General features: G+C 50.0%; 1 protein-coding gene across 1 annotated transcript in view; it reads right to left on the minus strand.

Moving 5' to 3' along the window:
- The window catches only part of DHRS12 (dehydrogenase/reductase 12), an 85,047-nt gene that overhangs the window by 17,672 nt on the left and 48,866 nt on the right, over window positions 1–18,509 (minus strand). Inside the window, exon 5 of the mRNA XM_075337298.1 lies at window positions 11,499–11,580. Coding sequence (XP_075193413.1) covers window positions 11,499–11,580 — 82 coding nt within the window. The remainder of the gene's footprint in view (window positions 1–11,498; window positions 11,581–18,509) is intronic.

Genomic DNA, 18,509 nt, shown 5'->3' on the forward strand with positions numbered 1-18,509 from the left:
AGAAGAGAGTGGGGAAAGAAGAGTGGGGAAAGAAGAGGGGGGGGCAGAGGTGCTCTGTCACCAACTGTCTCCACTCTGTGACTTGTGGTGCAGGTGACAGAGTGCAGACAGTTGGTCCCATGCAGCAGGGCAGGTGGCAGAGCACAGCGGTGACATGCCTGTCAGTGTCTTGCTGCTGGGAGGAGCAGAAGATGATCACACTGCCCGACACCGGCCGCTCTCCTGACATCGCAGCAGAGCGGGCGGGTGGAGAGTGTGAGCACATACTTACGTGCAGGGGGGGATTCAGCTGAAGACCCCCCCCCCTGCACTGCACACTGGCGCCCCGTGCCTCACACCATCTGCAGGACGCCGGCTCCACACAGACGTCCTCCGGATCCTCCCCTCGATACTGGGCTGTGATGTGCGGTAGTCACCGCCCACAGCCCTGTCACTCAATCTGAGTGGCGCCGGCATCCTGTGACGTACCCGTCTTGTTTGAGAGCCCGGAAATGCCGGGACGTCAGAGGATGCTGGCGGCCACAGCTCCAGGGGGTCATGTGACAGGCACTGAGCGTGCAGGATAGCGCCGCTCAGTGCCAGAACTGGAAACAGAAGCCAATGCAGAAGATGCAGACAATGGTAAGTGAGAATCATTGGGGGGGAAAAAAAAAAATGGGTGAACCACCCCTTTAACTCCTTCAGCCCCCGGGCACTTTCAGTTTTTGCGTTTTTGTTTTTTGCTCCCCTTCTTCCGAGAGACGTAACTTTGTTATTTTTCTGTCAATCCTGCAATGTGATGGCTTGTTTTTTGCGGGACAAGTTGTACTTTTAAATGAAACCATAAGTTTTACCATATGGTGTACTGGAAAACAGCAAAAAAATTCCAAGTGTGGAAAAACTGCAAAAAAAAAGTGTGATGGCACAATAGCTTTTGGGATGTTTTATTCACGGTGTTCACTATATGGTAAAACTGATGTGTGGGTGTGATGCCTGAGGTGGGTGTGAGTTTGTAGACACCAAACAAGTATGGGTTTAGTTGTATCTAAGGGGTTAAAAAAAAAATTCAGAAGCTTGTCCAATAAATGTGCGCACGTTTTGCGCCATTTTCCGAAACCTGTAGCGTTTTCATTTTTTGGCATCTATGGCTCAGTGATGGCTTTTTTTTGCATCTCTACCTGACGTTTCTAATGGTACCATTTTTTTTAAACAAATTTTTATTGCAGTTTTCAGAATCATTACAATATGTCTAACATTTGAACAAGAATAAATTCACCTTACCAATTTACCCACCCTTGTCTTAACCCACCCTCTTTTATTCCCACTTTATCCCCCCCAACATTTTTAATACGCTGAACACCAGGTATAAGTCGCAAAAGAACACACAGCTCCTCCATATTCTGATTCCCGTTTGAAGCCCTATTTCTCTGAAACCCTCGTCTCGCCCTACTGTCGTGTCTCTACTGCGTGTGTATTTGCAGCTTTCCCAATGTGCCTTGCAAGTCTCCCAGTAGCTACCATTCCGTATTAGTGAAAGGAGATACCACTTTCCGTATTTGTGCAACTCCATACTGTTGTACTATAAATCTCTTCCATTTTTTAAAAAAGTTTCCCGTTAGTTTGTCCTTATTTCTTTCGGCTTCCAACTGTTCAATATTGAGCAGCTTTTTAATCTGATTGACCACCTCCTCCTCTGATGGAACAGATTCCTCGAGCCATCTGCGTAGTAGGGCCTTTTTCCCTATCATAGCAATATTATGGAAGAGTCTTGGAATCGTGGTCCCCCGTGTATCTCCTCCTCCTTCCTTTTCTTTAGTCCTGTGGTGGAAAATCCATAACAATGGGTCTAGTTCCATTTCCACTTCCCATACTTTTTCTATAAGTGTCTTCATTTTTCCCCAAAATTTCTGACTTTGTGGGCACTGCCAAATCCCGTGGTATAAGTCTGTTTTCGGCTGTTTACATTTGGGGCAATGTTCTATTTTATTCATCATCTGCTTGGTGGGGATGTTAAAACCATAAATTGCTCTGTGCATTCATCTAAACTGTGTGTCCCTCCAGCCCTCATTAATCACCTCCTTCCTCATCCTCATCCATCCCTGCCGTATCTTTTCCCCTGCCTCTGTATCTTTTAGTTGTCGTGCCCATGCTCCCCAGACCTGGTCCGAGTGCAGTGGTACCAGTGCTGTTCTCAGATCTTTGTACAGGGAGGAGATAGTAATCTCCTATTTATCCTTCATTATAAATTGGTCCATTTCATTCATTACCTGTTCTTTTCTAACATCCCTCAATAGTCCCATTATTCCCTTTTCCACCTGTTTGTATTGTATGATTTGGAATGGAGAAAGCCCGTACCTGTTCACCATCTCCTCAAGGGTCAACCACCTATGTTCTGTTTCATGGAGCATATCCTTCACCCCACTGATCCCCTTATTTCTCCATTCTAGAAATAGTTTGTTTTCCCTCCCTGCTGGGAATTCCGGAAAATTCCAGATATTTAGGTATTTGGAGATTCGCCAGGACAGGTTAAACTTTTTCTTCACTGCTTTCCACGCCAATATCGTATCTCTACATACCAGGGAGTGCTTAATTTTCCTCGGAATATTGGCCAATGACGTGTGCAATATTGCCCCCAAGTCCCATGGTCTACAGTACTCACTTTCCAATTTTATGTTAGAATAGCTATTTGTCTTCCTCAGCCAGTCTATTACGTGCCTCATCAAGCATGCAAGGTTGTAGCCTCTCACATTTGGCATCTTGATTCCTCCCTTTCCCAGTGGTAGCATTAGTTTTTCCGCCCTAATTCTTGGTATTTTTCTCTTCCATAGGAAGCTTGTAAATACTTTATTCAGTCTATTTACATCCGCATGCTTTAATAATATAGGGATACTCTGCATCAGATAAAGCAGCTTCGAGAAACTCATCATTTTTATGAGGTGGTTTCTACCTAGCAGGGATAGCGGCAGCCCCTCCCACATCTTATACCTAGCAGGGATAGCGGCAGCCCCTCCCACATCTTATACCTAACAAGGATAGCGGCAGCCCCTCCCACATCTTATACCTAACAAGGATAGCGGCAGCCCCTCCCACATCTTATACCTAGCAGGGATAGCGGCAGCCCCTCCCACATCTTATACCTAGCAAGGATAGCGGCAGCCCCTCCCACATCTTATACCTAGCAGGGATAGCGGCAGCCCCTCCCACATCTTATACCTAGCAGGGATAGCGGCAGCCCCTCCCACATCTTATACCTAGCAGGGATAGCGGCAGCCCCTCCCACATCTTATACCTAGCAGGGATAGCGGCAGCCCCTCCCACATCTTTAGCTCTCGTTCTATTTTCTGTATCAGCGGTTTGAAGTTTAATTCATAAATGGAGGCAGGCTGGCGCCCTTCTGGATCCCCAGGTATTTAAGGTGAGTTTTTGCTATCGGTATCCCACATATGTTATCCCCTATTCCATAGGTTTTCAGGGATGACATGGTTCGCTCATTCAGAAACAGTATTTCACATTTTGTCTTGTTCAATTTAAAACCTGCCATAGACCCAAATCTCTCTGTTGTATTGTTTTTAAAAGGTCATTCTGTGGTCTATTCATGAATAATATGATATCGTCCGCGAATAGAGCTGAATGTACTTTTTCCGTTCCAATGTTAATGCCCTCAAAGCAGTCTCCTCCATTGATCAGTTTTGATAATGGCTCAATGGCTAGATTGAACAAGAGAGGAGACAGCGGGCACCCCTGTCTCGTCCCTTTGGTCAAAGAGAAGGGTCGTGACAAAAATCCGGGTGTCGCCACTCTTGCCTGAGGGTTTGCATATAGTATACCTATAAATGTTCTGAATGCTCCCCTGAAGCCCATATTATCTAGGACTGTTTCCAGCCATGGCCACTGCACATTATCAAACGCTTTTTCAGCATCCAACGTGATCATGGCTGGCAACTCCCCTCCTTGTAGATCCCTGTGTCTGATGGCGTCCATTACTATCATGGCCTTTCTTACGTTTGTCACGGCTGCTCTCCCCTTTACAAACCCCGATTGGGCGGGAGAAATTAGCCTTGGTAATACCTCTGCTAATCGATTGGCCATTAATTTGGCCACTAGTTTAAGGTCTTGGTTGATTAGTGAGATTGGTCTATAATTCGTTGGATTGTCCAAATTTTTGTCTCCTTTGGGTAAAAGTTTTATATATGCAGTGTTAAGGTGGCTAGACATTCCCGTACCCCCTAACATTTTATTAAACATACGTGTCAGCGTTGGTGATATTTCCTCCTTTAGTACTTTATAGAATTCCCCATTGAACCCGTCAGGCCCCGGTGCTTTATGTATACTCAGTTCTCCTATTGTTGTTTGCACTTCCTCTATTGTGATGTCCGCGTTCAGTCTAGTCAGTTCGTCCTCGGTTATTTGTGTAAGTCCTAATGTCTTTAGCCACTCCCTCCCTCCTTCTCCATTTTCATCCCCTTTACTATATAGTTTGGCATAGTATTCCCCCAAGATCTGGTTGATCTCCTGCGGATTCGTCGATTTGGTCCCATCCTGTCTTGTTATACTAGCTATTAATGTCAACGGTCGTCTTCCCTTTGCCAGGTTAGCCAGCAGTTTACCTGCCTTATTGCCAAATCGGTGCAAGTCAACCTCCTGCTGAGACCTTACTAGTTCTTCTCGTTTTCCTACCCACATGTCAAACTCTTGTTTTGCTTCCTTCCACTCCTCTTTTGCTTTTTGGGATTTGTTTTCTAGGTACCTTGTGTATTTCTCTCTCAAACTAGTGCTTGCCTCCTGGTAATGTTTTTGCGTCTGTTTCCTGATTTTGGCTACATGCCCCATCAGTCTCCCCCTTAATACTACTTTCGCTGTTTCCCAGAATAGCATTGCCTCTTCCTCGTGCCCGCTGTTAGTGCCGCAATATTCCTCCCACCACTCCTTTAATGTTTTAATAAAATCTTTATCTTTAAGTAAGAAAGATGGAAATCTCCATATATAATCCGAGCCCCTCTGTATTCTGTCATTTAAGTCTAAGGTCACCGGGCTGTGGTCGGATATAACCATGTTCTCTATGTCTACATCCTTGACCCTGTGCCAGAGTCTTTGGTCTACTAACATAAAGTCAATCCTTGACCATGCTTCGTGTGGGTGTGAGTAGTGCGTAAATTCACATTCATATGGGTGTTGCGTTCTCCAACTGTCCTGCAGATTTGTGTCTTCCAGTAATTTGGCCATCAAACCCTTTGTATTCCTACTCTGCCTACCTTGTTCCTTGCCATACCTCCTATCCTCCTCTTTCGAAACTACTGCATTAAAATCTCCCCCACTATCTTATTTGGGTCTACATCCACTCCCAATTTGTTGGTGATAAAGTCAAAGAAGGATTTTTGTTCGGTATTAGGGGCGTATATATTGTGTATACTAAACTCTCCCTGCGGGCTAGTTAATTTGATATGTATGTACCTCCCACCATCATCACTGTCTTGGGACACTATTTCGTGAGTAAAGTGTTTGTTTATTAAGATCATTACCCCTGCCTTCCTTCCCTGGGATCCTGACCCGACTACCGCCCCCCACCCATAATTTTTGCATACGAAAAAAATCCCCTTTTTGCAGGTGGGTCTCCTGCAGTAGTGCGATATCTACCTTCAGTCTTTTAAGGTGTCGTAATATCATCATGCGCTTATGTGGAGACTTCAAACCTTTTACGTTCCAAGTGACTAATTTAACCATTATCCCAACATCTCGGGACATTTGTGTCGCTATATGTTCTCACTTGTGTGTGTCTTGGCGTCTTTCCCTGGTCTTTTCCCTGCCTTAACTCCGCTGCGTACTAACAACTATGTATTGCCTGGGCGCAACCTTGTGTCCTCTTCTTGGCATTAACTATAAACCTGTTGGCTACCCCCCCAACTGCCCTCAGTTGTCTTTCGGTGTTCTTATAGCGTTGCTTTCCCTGAACCCAACTATTCAACCTAAATCTATGGTCAACTAACAACCCCTCAACTGTCCCCCCTTTACAATCAATCGTCTCGTCACTTCCATTTTTTCTTTGATGCTCCTGGCTCCGCAATCCCCTCTCAGCCCCCTAATTAACATTTACATATGGCCTGTCCCCCATTGTTCTGTTATCTAACACACCAGAGCAAGGCCTTCCTGGTCAATAACCGTGCCAGCATACAATGCCCCCTCCCTCATTGCCCATACCTATTTGTTGCCTCTGGTCTCAATTTCACTTCACCTCCCATCAGCATAAGTGACCTGGCTACCAGAGGAGCCATTTATCAGTAGATACTAAAAAGAGAGAAACCCGGTCCCCCATAGATGTTAGGGTCCCCTACAGCACCGATGGGGCAGGGCACCTTGGTCCATATAGATTGAAGAGGCGAGGGGAACTGAAGAGAAAAGAAAGGAAAAGCCTACAAGAGGGAGAAAAAAAAAGGAAGAGGAAGTAGGAAGTGGAAAAGGAAGTAGGAAGTGGAAAAGGAAGTGGAAAAGGAAGTGGAAGTAGGAAGTGGAAAAGGAAGTAGGAAGTGGAAGAGGAAGTGGAAGAGGACGTAGGAAGTGGAAAAGTGGCGTAGGAAGTTGAAAAGGAAGTGGAAGAGGAAGTGGAAAAGGAAATAGGAAGAGGAAGTAGGAAGTGGAAAAGGAAGTGGAAGAGGAAAAGGAAGAGGAAGTGGAAGAGGAAATAGGAAGTGGAAAAGGAAGTAAGAAGTGAAAGAGGAAGTGGGACAGGAGGTGAAAGTAGGAAGTGGAAGTAGGAAGTGGAAGAGGAAGTGGAAGTAGGAGGTGGAAGAGGAAGTAGGAAGTGAAAGAGGAAGTAGGAATTAGAAGAGGAAGTGGAAAAAGAAGTAGGAAGAGGTAGATGGGATGGTAAAGGAAGTGCAAGAGAAGTGGAAGAGGCAGTATGAGGTGGAAGAGGAAGTAGGAAGCGAAAGAGGTAGTGAAAGGGGAAGCAGGAAGCGGAAGGGGAGGCGGAAGAGGAAGTAGGAAGCAGAAAGTAAAGATGCAATAATAAACAGTAGATGTTACTCATCCCCTGCATTCAGTCAGTCCCCTCTCTCTTGGGCCCCTCGGTTCAGTTCAAAAATATCGATTCTTCTCCCTGCAGCCTCTCTCATGGTGCTCCCCTCTTCTGGCCTCTAGGCCAACGCGACGGCGACCTCCTTGCTTTTGGACTTCCTGCATGTATCTCCTTCCCCTCCATCCAGTCGTTCCGGCCCGATGCCCGGCTCTCCTCCTCTCTTCCTTGCTGAGTATGTTGCCTCTCCAGGAAGTCCTCCGTCTGGTTTCTGTTCTCCATCTTCTCCATCCATCTCTCCGCCTCACTCAAGTCTTTCGTCGCAAAAAGGGATCCATCACGTCTTGTTACTCTCAGTATTGCAGGATACAGCAGTTGGAATTTTATGCCTTTACGATACAGCGCGGTACAAATCTTACTAAAGGCTTTCCTTTTGCGTGTAACCTCCGCCGAGTAGTCACCGAAGATCAGCACCTTATGCCCTTGTAGAGACAGTGGGGTCCTCCTTCCTTCTAAACGCTCGCAGTATCTCTTCTTTGTCTTTGTATTCCAAGTATTTTATTATCACTTGGCGCGGCCTGGCTGGTCCCGTCACTCCCGTGCTGTCTTCCTTCCCATTTGTTCCTCCTGTGCCTGGACGCTCTCTTACAGGGCCCACTCTGTGCGCTCTTTCCACACTGCATTTGTGCGTTAGACCTAGCGCCTTGGGGAGCTCTGCTTCACATATGTTGTCCAATTGCCGCATGCTTATAGATTCCGGCAAGCCCACCAGCCTTAAATTGCTTCTTCTGGAGCGGTTTTCCAGATCCTCTAGTTTGTCTCTCATGGCCTGGGATCCCTCCACCATCTCCTGCAGCTGCCCCTTTAATGCTGCCACCTCGTCCTCTGTGTCAGAGATTCTTTGCTCCATCTCTGACATCCTGGCTCCCTGCTGTGCGATCTGTTCCTTTAAGGGTGCTAGCACTGCCCCCACCATAGCCTCTAGAGAGTCTTTGATCTTGTCTGCCAGGTGCACTGCCACTGCTCCAGCCAGACGGTCATAATCAATTTGCAGGCCTGGGAACTGCTCGTGCTGCTGGGCTGTCTGCTGCTCGTGCTGCTGGGCTGTCTGCTGCTGGTGCTGCTGGGCTGTCTGCTGCTGGTGCTGCTGGGCTGTCTGCTGCTGGTGCTGCTGGGCTGTCTGCTGCTGGTGCTGCTGGGCTGTCTGCTGCTGGTGCTGCTGGGCTGTCTGCTGCTGGTGCTGCTGGGCTGTCTGCTGCTGGTGCTGCTGGGCTGTCTGCTGCTGGTGCTGCTGGGCTGTCTGCTGCTGGGCTGTCTGCTGCTGGTGCTGCTGGGCTGTCTGCTGCTGGTGCTGCTGGGCTGTCTGCTGCTGGTGCTGCTGGGCTGTCTGCTGCTGGTGCTGCTGGGCTGTCTGCTGCTGGTGCTGCTGGGCTGTCTGCTGCTGGTGCTGCTGGGCTGTCTGCTGCTGGTGCTGCTGGGCTGTCTGCTGCTGGAGTTGCTGGGCTGTCTGCTGCTGGAGTTGCTGGGCTGTCTGCTGCTGGAGTTGCTGGGCTGTCTGCTGCTCGTGCTGCTCGGCTGCCTGCTGTTCGTGCTGCTCGGCTGCCTGTTGCACGTGTTGCCGAGCTCTTTGCTGCTCTCTCAGCTGCTCCCCCTCCTCCTCCTCCATCCGTCCCCGCTCACCTCCCTGCACACCGCCGCGGCCCGCGGCCGCCATTTTGCGCTCCATGTGCACTGCTTTTTCTGCAGCACCCTGCTCCAGCTGTCTGCCACCGCTCCGGAGGAGGTACCGCTCCATGCACGGTCACCTCCCGCTCCTCGCCTCCCCCTCTCCGCCTCCTCCCCCGGCCGTGGGGCTCCTGTAGTCGGTGTGTGGGGCTGAGGAACGTGCGGAGCTCTGTCTCCCGCGTCCTCACAGCACAGCACCGGAACCGGAAGTCATGGTACCATTTTTGCGCAGATGCTACTTTTTGATCGCCTGTTATTGCATTTTGCGTAAAACTTGCCGCGACCAAAAAACGTAATTTTGGCGTTTGGAATTTTTTTGCCACTACCCTGTTTGCTGATCAGTTTTTTTTTTTTAATTTTTTAAAACTTTTTTTCACTTTTTTTTATTTTACTAGTCCCTCTAGGGGGCTATAGCAATCAGCAATCTGATCGCTCTGATCTATCTGCTGATCACAGCTACACAGCTGTAAACAGCAGATACGTGCACTTCCTGTTTCACTGGCCTCCAGGCCGAGTGAAAACGAAAGTGAAACGTCATAGCTGAAGGCGTCATCACATGACCCTGTGCTACCATGGCAACTACCGAAAGTCACGTGATCACTCACGTGACTTCCGGTGGGGGTGGCGGTAAGTGAAAATCTTCACCGCGCGTATATACATCTCGCTGCCAGACTTTGGCAGCGAGATGTAAAGGGTTAATGTTACGGGTGGAACGCAATTCCACTCGTAACATGCAGGCACACATGTTAGCTGTTGAAAACAGCTGATATGTGCGCCGATCGCCGTATCCTGCCCGCGGCAGGGGGCGGGGATTAACGGCACACGATCCATGACGGATAGATCCGTCCATGGTCGTGAAGGGGTTAATGCAATAACGCTCCTGAGCAGGGGTACAAAGATATCATGGGGCCCCAAAGCAAATGTCTTTATCAATGATTACAAGATCATTAAAGAAATTTCTGTACTGTGCCCTCATTTATACATTGTAATAAGATTGCCCCTAAGCCTTAGAGATGAGCAATCACTGCCATGCTCGGGTGCTCGGTACTCGTAACTAGTGATGAGTGAGCACTACCATGCTCGGGTGCTCGGTACTCGTAACTAGTGATGAGTGAGCACTACCATGCTCGGGTGCTCGGTACTCGTAACTAGTGATGAGTGAGCACTACCATGCTCGGGTGCTCGGTACTCGTAACTAGTGATGAGTGAGCACTACCATGCTCAGGTGCTCGTAACTAGTGATGAGCGAGCACTACCATGCTCGGGTGCTCGGTACTCGTAACTAGTGATGAGTGAGCACTACCATGCTCGAGTGCACAGTATTCGTAACTAGTGATGAGCGGGCACTACCATGCTCAGGTGCTCGGTACTCGTAACTAGTGATGAGTGAGCACTACCATGCTCGGGTGCTCAGTATTCGTAACTAGTGATGAGCGGGCACTACCATGCTCGGGTGCTCGGTACTTGTAACTAGTGATGAGCGGGCACTACCATGCTCAGGTGCTCGTAACTAGTGATAAGCGAGCACTACCATGCTCGGGTGCTCGGTACTCGTAACTAGTGATGAGTGAGCACTACCATGCTCGGGTGCTCAGTATTCGTAAATAGTGATGAGCGGGCACTACCATGCTCAGGTGCTCAGTACTCGTAACTAGTGATGAGCGAGCACTACCATGCTCGGGTGCTCGGTACTCGTAACTAGTGATGAGCGGGCACTACCATGCTCGGGTGCTCAGTACTCGTAACTAGTGATGAGCGAGCACTACCATGCTCGGGTGCTCGGTACTCGTAACTAGTGATGAGCGGGCACTACCATGCTCGGGTTCTCGGTACTCGTAACTAGTGATGAGCGGGCACTACCATGCTCAGGGGCTCAGAACGAGCAGTCGGACACTCAGACGGGCTTAACTTTTGTAGAGAGTATAATGGAAGTCAATAGTTGATGTGAGCATTTTTCAGGAAGATTTTTCAGACAAATGCTTGAGTTTCCCATAGACTTCCATTATACTCAGGTACTTGACTCACGCCCACCCGAGTGTCCGACTGCTTTTTAAAGAGTACCGAGCACAGTAGTGCCCACTCATCACTAGTCGCTACGAGTACAGAGTACCCGAGCATGGTAGTGCCCACTCATCACTAATCGCTATGAGTACCAAACCCCTGAGCATGGCAGTGCCCGTTGATCACTAGTCATTATGAGTACCGAGCACGGTAGTGCTCGCCCATCACTAGTCGTCACAAGTATAGAGCACCCAAGCATGGTAGTGCTTGCTCATCACTAGTTACGAGTACTGAGCACCCGAGCATGGTAGTGCCCGCTCATCACTAGTTACGAGCTCCTGAGCATGGTAGTGCCCGCTCATCACTAGTTACGAGTACTGAGCACCCGAGCATGGTCGTGTCTGCCCATCACTAGTTACGAATACTGAGTACCCGAGCATGGTAGTGCCCGCTCATCACTAGTTACGAGTACCGAGCACAGGAGCATGGTAGTGCCCGCTCATCACTAGTATTAACATAAGCATAAAAACATGGTGACGGGTTGGGGACGTGGAGGACCTATCAGGTTTCCTTTGAAGAATACAGAAACATTTTGCCAATTATGTCCTATTGATGTCTGTTATATCACCCGTATCTCCGGTTGCACCTAGATCTGCATGTTTGACACCAGGCATTACTTTAGCTGTTGAATGAATGTGAATGTAAAGTATCCAAAAAATAAGATGTGCAGATTATGCATTATATATAAAGAAGAGACATAAGATAAAAGAAAGTATTATTTTACCCAAGACATTAGTGGCAAAGTTCTTCTCTATTCCATCTTCTGTTATCTCGCGACTGTTCACCATGCACCCAGCATTGTTTATCTAGAAAGACAACAAAAAAGAGAATTTTGTTACTTACCGTAAATTCTTTTTCTTATAGTTCCGTATTGGGAGACCCAGACATTGGGTGTATAGCTTCTGCCTCCGGAGGACACACAAAGTACTACACTAAAAAGTGTAGCTCCTCCCTCTGAGCATATACACCCCCTGGATAACCAGATCTAGCCAGTTTAGTGCAAAAGCTGAAGGAGAATAGCCACCCACAAGTAAAGACAGAGCAATAACCGGAACAACCGGAGCCTCTGTCTACGACAACAGCCGGTGATAACACGCAGAACAAGAAACTGCCAACAGGCAACAGGGAGGGTGCTGGGTCTCCCAATACGGAACTATAAGAAAAAGAATTTACGGTAAGTAAACAAAATTCTCTTTTTCTTTATCGTTCCTATGGGAGACCCAGACATTGGGACGTCTCAAAGCAGTCCATGGGTGGGAATAAACAAAAAACTGAGAAGTAGGCGGAGCCTAACTTCACAAATGGGCGACAGCCGCCTGAAGGATGCGTCTGCCCAAGCTCGCATCTGCCGAAGCATGAGCATGCACTTGGTAGTGCTTTGAAAAGGTATGCAGACTAGTCCAAGTGGCAGCCTGACAGACCTGCTGAGCCATAGCCTGGTGCCTGAAAGCCCAAGAGGCACCGACAGCTCTGGTCGAGTGTGCCTTGATCCCCGGCGGGGGAGGCACCTGAATACACTGGTAGGCATCGGGAATGACTGACCTAATCGAACGAGCTAAGGTCGGCTTAGAAGCCGAGAGGCCCTTACGCCGACCTGTGGTTAGAACAAAGAGAGAGGTGCACCGCCTAAGAACAGCGGTGCGAGACACATAGATCTGGAGCGCCCGCACCAGATCCAGAGTATGCAACGCTTTTTCAAAGCGATGAACAGGAGCCGGACAAAAGGAAGGCAGGGTAATGTCCTGGTTAAGGTGGAAAGGACAAACCACCTTAGGAAGAAAGTCCGGAGTCGGACGGAGAACCACCTTGTCTTGATGAAAAACCAAAAAAGGTGACTCCGAAGAGAGTGCAGCCAAAATCAGAGACTCTCCTGAGGGAAGTTATGGCCACTAGAAAGACCACTTTCTGTGAAAGACGAGACAAAGGAACCTCCCTAAGAGGCTCAAAGGGGGGTTTCTGCAAGGCCGTGAGGACCATATTGAGGTCCCAGGGATCCAAGGGCCGCCGGTAAGGCGGAATGATGTGAGACGCGCCCTGCATGAAGGTGCGCACCTGAGCCAGCCGGGCGATACGCCGCTGGAACAACACTGACAGAGCCGAGACTTGTCCCTTGAGGGAATTGAGGGATAGTCCTAGCTGCAGACCGGACTGTAGAAAGGACAGAAGGGTCGGCAAGGAAAAAGGCCAAGGAGCATGGCCGGAAGATCGACACCAGGACAGGAAAATTCTCCAGGTCCTGTGATAGATTTTGGCCGAGGAAGACTTCCGAGCCCGAGTCATAGTGGAGATGACTTCAGGAGGAATACCCGAAGCCGTCAAGATCCAGGACTCAAGAGCCACGCCGTCAATCTGAGAGCCGCAGAATTCTGGCGGAAAAACGGACCTTGTGAGAGAAGGTCTGGACGGTCCGGAAGATGCCACGGCACCTCTACGGACAGATGGAGCAGGTCTGGGTACCAAGCTCGCCTGGGCCAGTCCGGAGCAATGAGGATGACCTGATGACCCACCATTCTGATCTTGCGCAGAACTCTGGGCAAGAGAGCTAGAGGGGGAAACACGTAGGACAGACGAAACTGGGACCAATCTTGAACCAGAGCGTCCGCTGCAAAGGCCTGAGGATCGTGGGAGCGAGCCACGTAAACCGGAACCTTGTTGTTGTGCCGGGATGCCATTAGATCCACTTTCGGAGTGCCCCACTTGCGGCAGATTGACTGAAACACTGCCGGATGCAGGGACCACTCGCCACTGTCCACGGTTTGACGGCTGAGATAATCTGCTTCCCAGTTTTCCACGCCTGGGATGTGGACTGCGGATATGGTGGACTTGGAGTCCTCCGTCCATTGAAGGATGCGTTGAACCTCCAACATTGCCAGGCGGCTGCGTGTCCCGCCTTGGTGATTGATGTAGACAACCGCTGTCGCGTTGTCTGACTGGACTCGGATGTGCTTGCCCGCCAACAGGTGGTGAAAGACTAGGAGAGCTAGAAGCACAGCTCTGGTTTCCAGCACATTGATCGAGAGGGCTGATTCGGACGGAGTCCAAGTGCCCTGCGCTCGGTGGTGGAGACATACCGCTCCCCAGCCGGATAGACTGGCATCCGTGGTGAGGATCACCCAGGACGGGGCCAGGAAGGAGCGTCCCTGAGACAGAGAGAGGGGCCGAAGCCACCACTGAAGGGAGCCCCTGGTCTGTGGCGACAGAGCCACTAGCCTGTGCAAGGAGGAAGTCCGCTTGTCCCAGCAGCGGAGAATGTCCAGCTGCAGAGGACGCAGATGGAACTGGGCAAAGGGAACAGCCTCCATTGATGCCACCATCTGACCCAGCACCTGCATTAGGTGCCTGATGGAATGACGGCGGGGCCTCAGCAGAGAGCGCACCGCCAGATGGAGGGACTGCTGTTTGACTAAGGGCAGCTTCACAAGTGCCGGCAGAGTCTCGAACTGCATCCCTAGGTACGTGAGCCTCTGGGTCGGAGTCAGAGTGGATTTGGGCAGATTGACAAGCCACCCGAATTGGGCTAGAGTGGCGAGAGTGAGCGAGACACTCCGCTGACAGTCTGCGCTGGATGAAGCCTTGACTAGAAGGTCGTCCAGGTAAGGAATCACTGCCAAACCCTGGAGGTGCAGAACCGCAACCACTGCTGCCATGACCTTGGTGAATACTCGAGGGGCCGTGGCTAACCCGAAGGGGAGAGTCACGAATTGGAAATGTTCCTCTCCGATTGCAAAACGTAGCCAACGCTGGTGTGAAACTGCAATTGGCACATGCAGATAGGCATCTCTGATGTCGATGGATGCCAGGAAATCTCCTTGGGTCATTGAGGCAATGACTGATCGCAGAGACTCCATGCGAAAATGCCGCACCTGAACATGCTTGTTGAGAAGCTCGAGATCCAGGATGGGCCAGAAGGAACCGTCCTTTTTGGGGACTAGGAAGAGATTTGAGTAGAAACCTCTGAACCGTTCCCGGGCGGGAACCGGTACAATTACTCCGTTGGCCTGCAAGGATGCCACGGCCTGAGAGAAGGCGGCGGCCTTGGAGCAGGGAGGAGTTGACAGAAAAAATCTGTTTGGCGGGCTGGAAGAGAATTCTATCCTGTAGCCGTGGGAGATGATATCCTGCACCCACTGATCGGAGACGTGTTGAAACCACACGTCGCCAAAGTGGGAGAGCCTGCCACCGACTAAGGACGTTGCTGGCGCGGACAGATAGTCAAGAGGAGGCTGCCTTAGTGGCAGCAGCTCCTGCGGTCTTCTGTGGACGCGCCTTTGTGCGCCAGTTGGGTTTTTGGTCCTTGTCTGAGTTAGTGGACGAGGCCGAGGGCTTAGAGGACGACCAGTTGGAGGAACGAAAGGAACCAAACCTCGACTGATTCCTACCCTGGGCAGGTTTCCTGGTTTTAGTTTGTAGCATGGAAGTACTCTTCCCGCCAGTAGCTTCCTTAATAATTTCATCCAGTTGTTCACCGAACAGCCTGGATCCAGCAAAAGGGAGCCCAGCAAGGTACTTCTTTGAAGAAGCATCTGCCTTCCACTCTTGAAGCCACAAGATCCTGCGGATAGCGAGGGAATTAGCCGAAGCCACCGCAGTGCGGTGAGAAGCCTCCAGCATGGCAGAGATGACATAGGATGAAAAAGCAGAAGCTTGGGAAGTTAAGGCAACCATTTCGGGCATAGATTCCCTGGTGAGGGAATGCATCTCCTCTAGAGAAGCAGAGATGGCCTTGAGAGCCCACACTGCTGCAAAATATGGGGAGAACAAGGCCCCTGCCGCCTCATATACAGATTTGGCCAGAAGGTCCACCTGGCGGTCAGTGGAATCCTTAAGAGAGGTGCCATCAGCCACTGATACAACGGTCCGGGCTGAGAGTCTAGACACCGGAGGGTCTACCTTTGGTGAATGAGCCCACTCCTTGACCACCTCAGGTGGAAAGGGAAAACGGTCATCAGAACCACGCTTTGGGAAGCGTTTGTCAGGACAGGCCCTAGGCTTGGTCACAGTGGCCTGAAAACTGGAGTGGTTAAAGAACACACTCCTTGTCCTCTTAGGCAAGGTAAACTGGTGCTTTTCTGCCAGAGAGGGTTGCTCCTCTGATACTGGCGGATTGAGGTCCAGTACAGAATTAATGGACGCAATCAAATCACTAACATCTGAGTCACTTTCGGACAGATCAATGGGGCACATGGAGGTAGCCTCCGAGCCCCCAGTAAAGGCATCCTCCTCGTCCTGCGAGTCAGCTCTTGAATCAGAGCCGCGGGACGAGGAAGGAGAGGGGACCCTGCGTCTCCTTTTAGGAGGACGGGGTCTGGGACCAGATGAAGAATCCTCTGTGAGCTCCGCTGAGAGAGCCCTAGCAGCAGAGGCGCCCTGAGAAGGGGGCTGATGCATGTTCAGCAAAGTCCGGGACAACTGTCCCATGGAGTCGGCAAAAGACTGGGAGATAGACCTAGAGAAGGATTCTACCCAAGCCGGGGGTTCAGCCACCGGAGCCGGAGCAGCCGGAGGGACCGCTGTGGGTGCGATTCCAGGCTGAGGCATTGACAGGTTAGAGCAGGCATCACAATGTGGATATGTGCTCGGTTCAGGCAGCACGAGCTTACATGCAGTGCATATTGAGTACAGCCTTGCAGCCTTGCTCCTCGTGTGAGACATGCTGAAGTGGGGGCTCTGAGCCAGAATGACCCCCAGAGAGTATATAAGTAGGTCCACAACTGGAGGTTGTGGCTTACCAGACCGTTTGTGTGCCCTCCAGATCCCACAGCCCGGACCCCCAAGCAGCTTAGCAGGGATGAGAAAATGGCGCCGGAGCGAGGAGAGGGGGCGGGACCTGCTTTGAGAGCGGGATCTTGAGGGCCAAGGAGATTTACAGGGGAGGGGACATGTACTCAGAGAGGAGTGTCCCTCCCCTGTGCCGAACGGCCGCTGGGCGGAGCCGTACTGTCCCTCTGCATGATTGACATGCAAGGGCAGTGAAATTGAAAGTAGGCCTCCGGCGAAGTCGGGGCCTAAATTTAAGCGATGCGGCCGGCGCGCAGGCACCATCGGCGCGGTTCTCAGGTGACAACAAGAGAACCGGCCGGAAATGTCGGAAAAGTTACACAGCACACTCTCCCACCATAATAAAGTACCGGGACCCCCGAATATAAATGTCTCAGGTACTTAGCTTGCTGAGACGCAGGGTTCCAAGTCCCTGGGGATGAGTGCTCCATCCAGCAGGATCCTGAAGGGCTGCGGATGGAGACCGGCCTCCTGCAAAGCAAGGAGAACCGTGCTGGCTCCCACTTCAAGCCAGAGCCCGAGGGATGGTGAAGGAGCGCGGCATGTAAGGCTCCAGCCTTGGAATCAACCTTAACAACACCGCCGACACAGTCGGGTGAGAAGGGACATGCCGGGAGTCCAGGCTTGGACCCGCTTTTCTTCAAAAGCTTTCCAAAAATGAAAAATCAGATGAGAATGCATGTGTGGATGTATGCCTCCTGAACACAAAGCAATGAACTGGCTAGATCTGGTTATCCAGGGGGTGTATATGCTCAGAGGGAGGAGCTACACTTTTTAGTGTAGTACTTTGTGTGTCCTCCGGAGGCAGAAGCTATACACCCAATGTCTGGGTCTCCCATAGGAACAATAAAGAAAGACAGAATTTGAATCTCACTTTCTTAAAAAAGTTATCTGGACAAAAAAAAAAAAATGTAAAATGTAAAATTGTGAACTTGCAAATATCCATCCATCAATAAAACATGGCCACGCTCCTCAGTTATGTGGCGCGGGAGGCACTGGGGTTTCTTCCTGAGACATTTTGACACTGCATCACATGACTGAGGCGTGCTGCCATTTGTGCTGGGTCATTATCTATCAGCAATGGGCAAAACAAAGGAAGCTTGACCATTGTATCAGTCTCTAGAAATTGGACTGCAGTCTGATGTCATCCGAGCGCAGTCAGATTCTTTTCAGGGACTCATTCACTTGCATGGCTGAGTGTGATCCAATAATTGGATGCAACATGGACATGATGTGATTTCCGGTCTAAGGAAAATGAAAAAAAAATTGGAGTCATGCACGGCCTCATGGCATAACATTGGTCTGAGTGTGATCTGATGTTTGGCTGGATTGCACATGGACCATGACTACAGTCATGTGCAAGAGCCCTAATAGAGGGAGGAAAGGGGCTGATTTAGCCGTATAAGCAAGTACAAGGGTCAGCCGATATCTCTCCGAGGGCAGCAGCAAAGCAGAGGGACCAAAAAGATAGCAGGAGTTGTAGTCTCAGTCCCCACTCAAAGCAGGCAGCTTGTGCCTAACAGAGTGAAAAATAAATTGAGAAGCATGCCCATTTTACACAGAATACCAAAGATTTATTTTATTTTGTTGGATAACCCCTTTAAAGTGAACCTGTCAGGTGCAGTATACACCCAGACCCACGAGCAGCTCTAGGTGCATATTGCTAATCCCTGCCTAACCGTCCCTGTATACACAAACATAGATAAAGAAAAAGTATTTCTAAAGATCTTTTATCGTATGCTAAGGAGCGAGGGCACTAGTCCCCTGGGCGTTGCTTCCCTTGCTAGTCAGCCCCATTAGCATGTTAGTACGCCCTTGTAGGTGTACTAACATGCTAATGAATGTGCAGCGTCAGAAGATAATCTCACTCACCTCTCTGCTGCCATCGCCACTCGTCGCTGGATTTCGGCTCAGTGTGTATGACCCCGGAGTTTGGGCCATGCGCACTATGAAGCCA

The sequence above is a fragment of the Anomaloglossus baeobatrachus genome, chromosome 2 (assembly GCF_048569485.1).
Source record: "Anomaloglossus baeobatrachus isolate aAnoBae1 chromosome 2, aAnoBae1.hap1, whole genome shotgun sequence".
NCBI lineage: Eukaryota > Metazoa > Chordata > Amphibia > Anura > Aromobatidae > Anomaloglossus > Anomaloglossus baeobatrachus.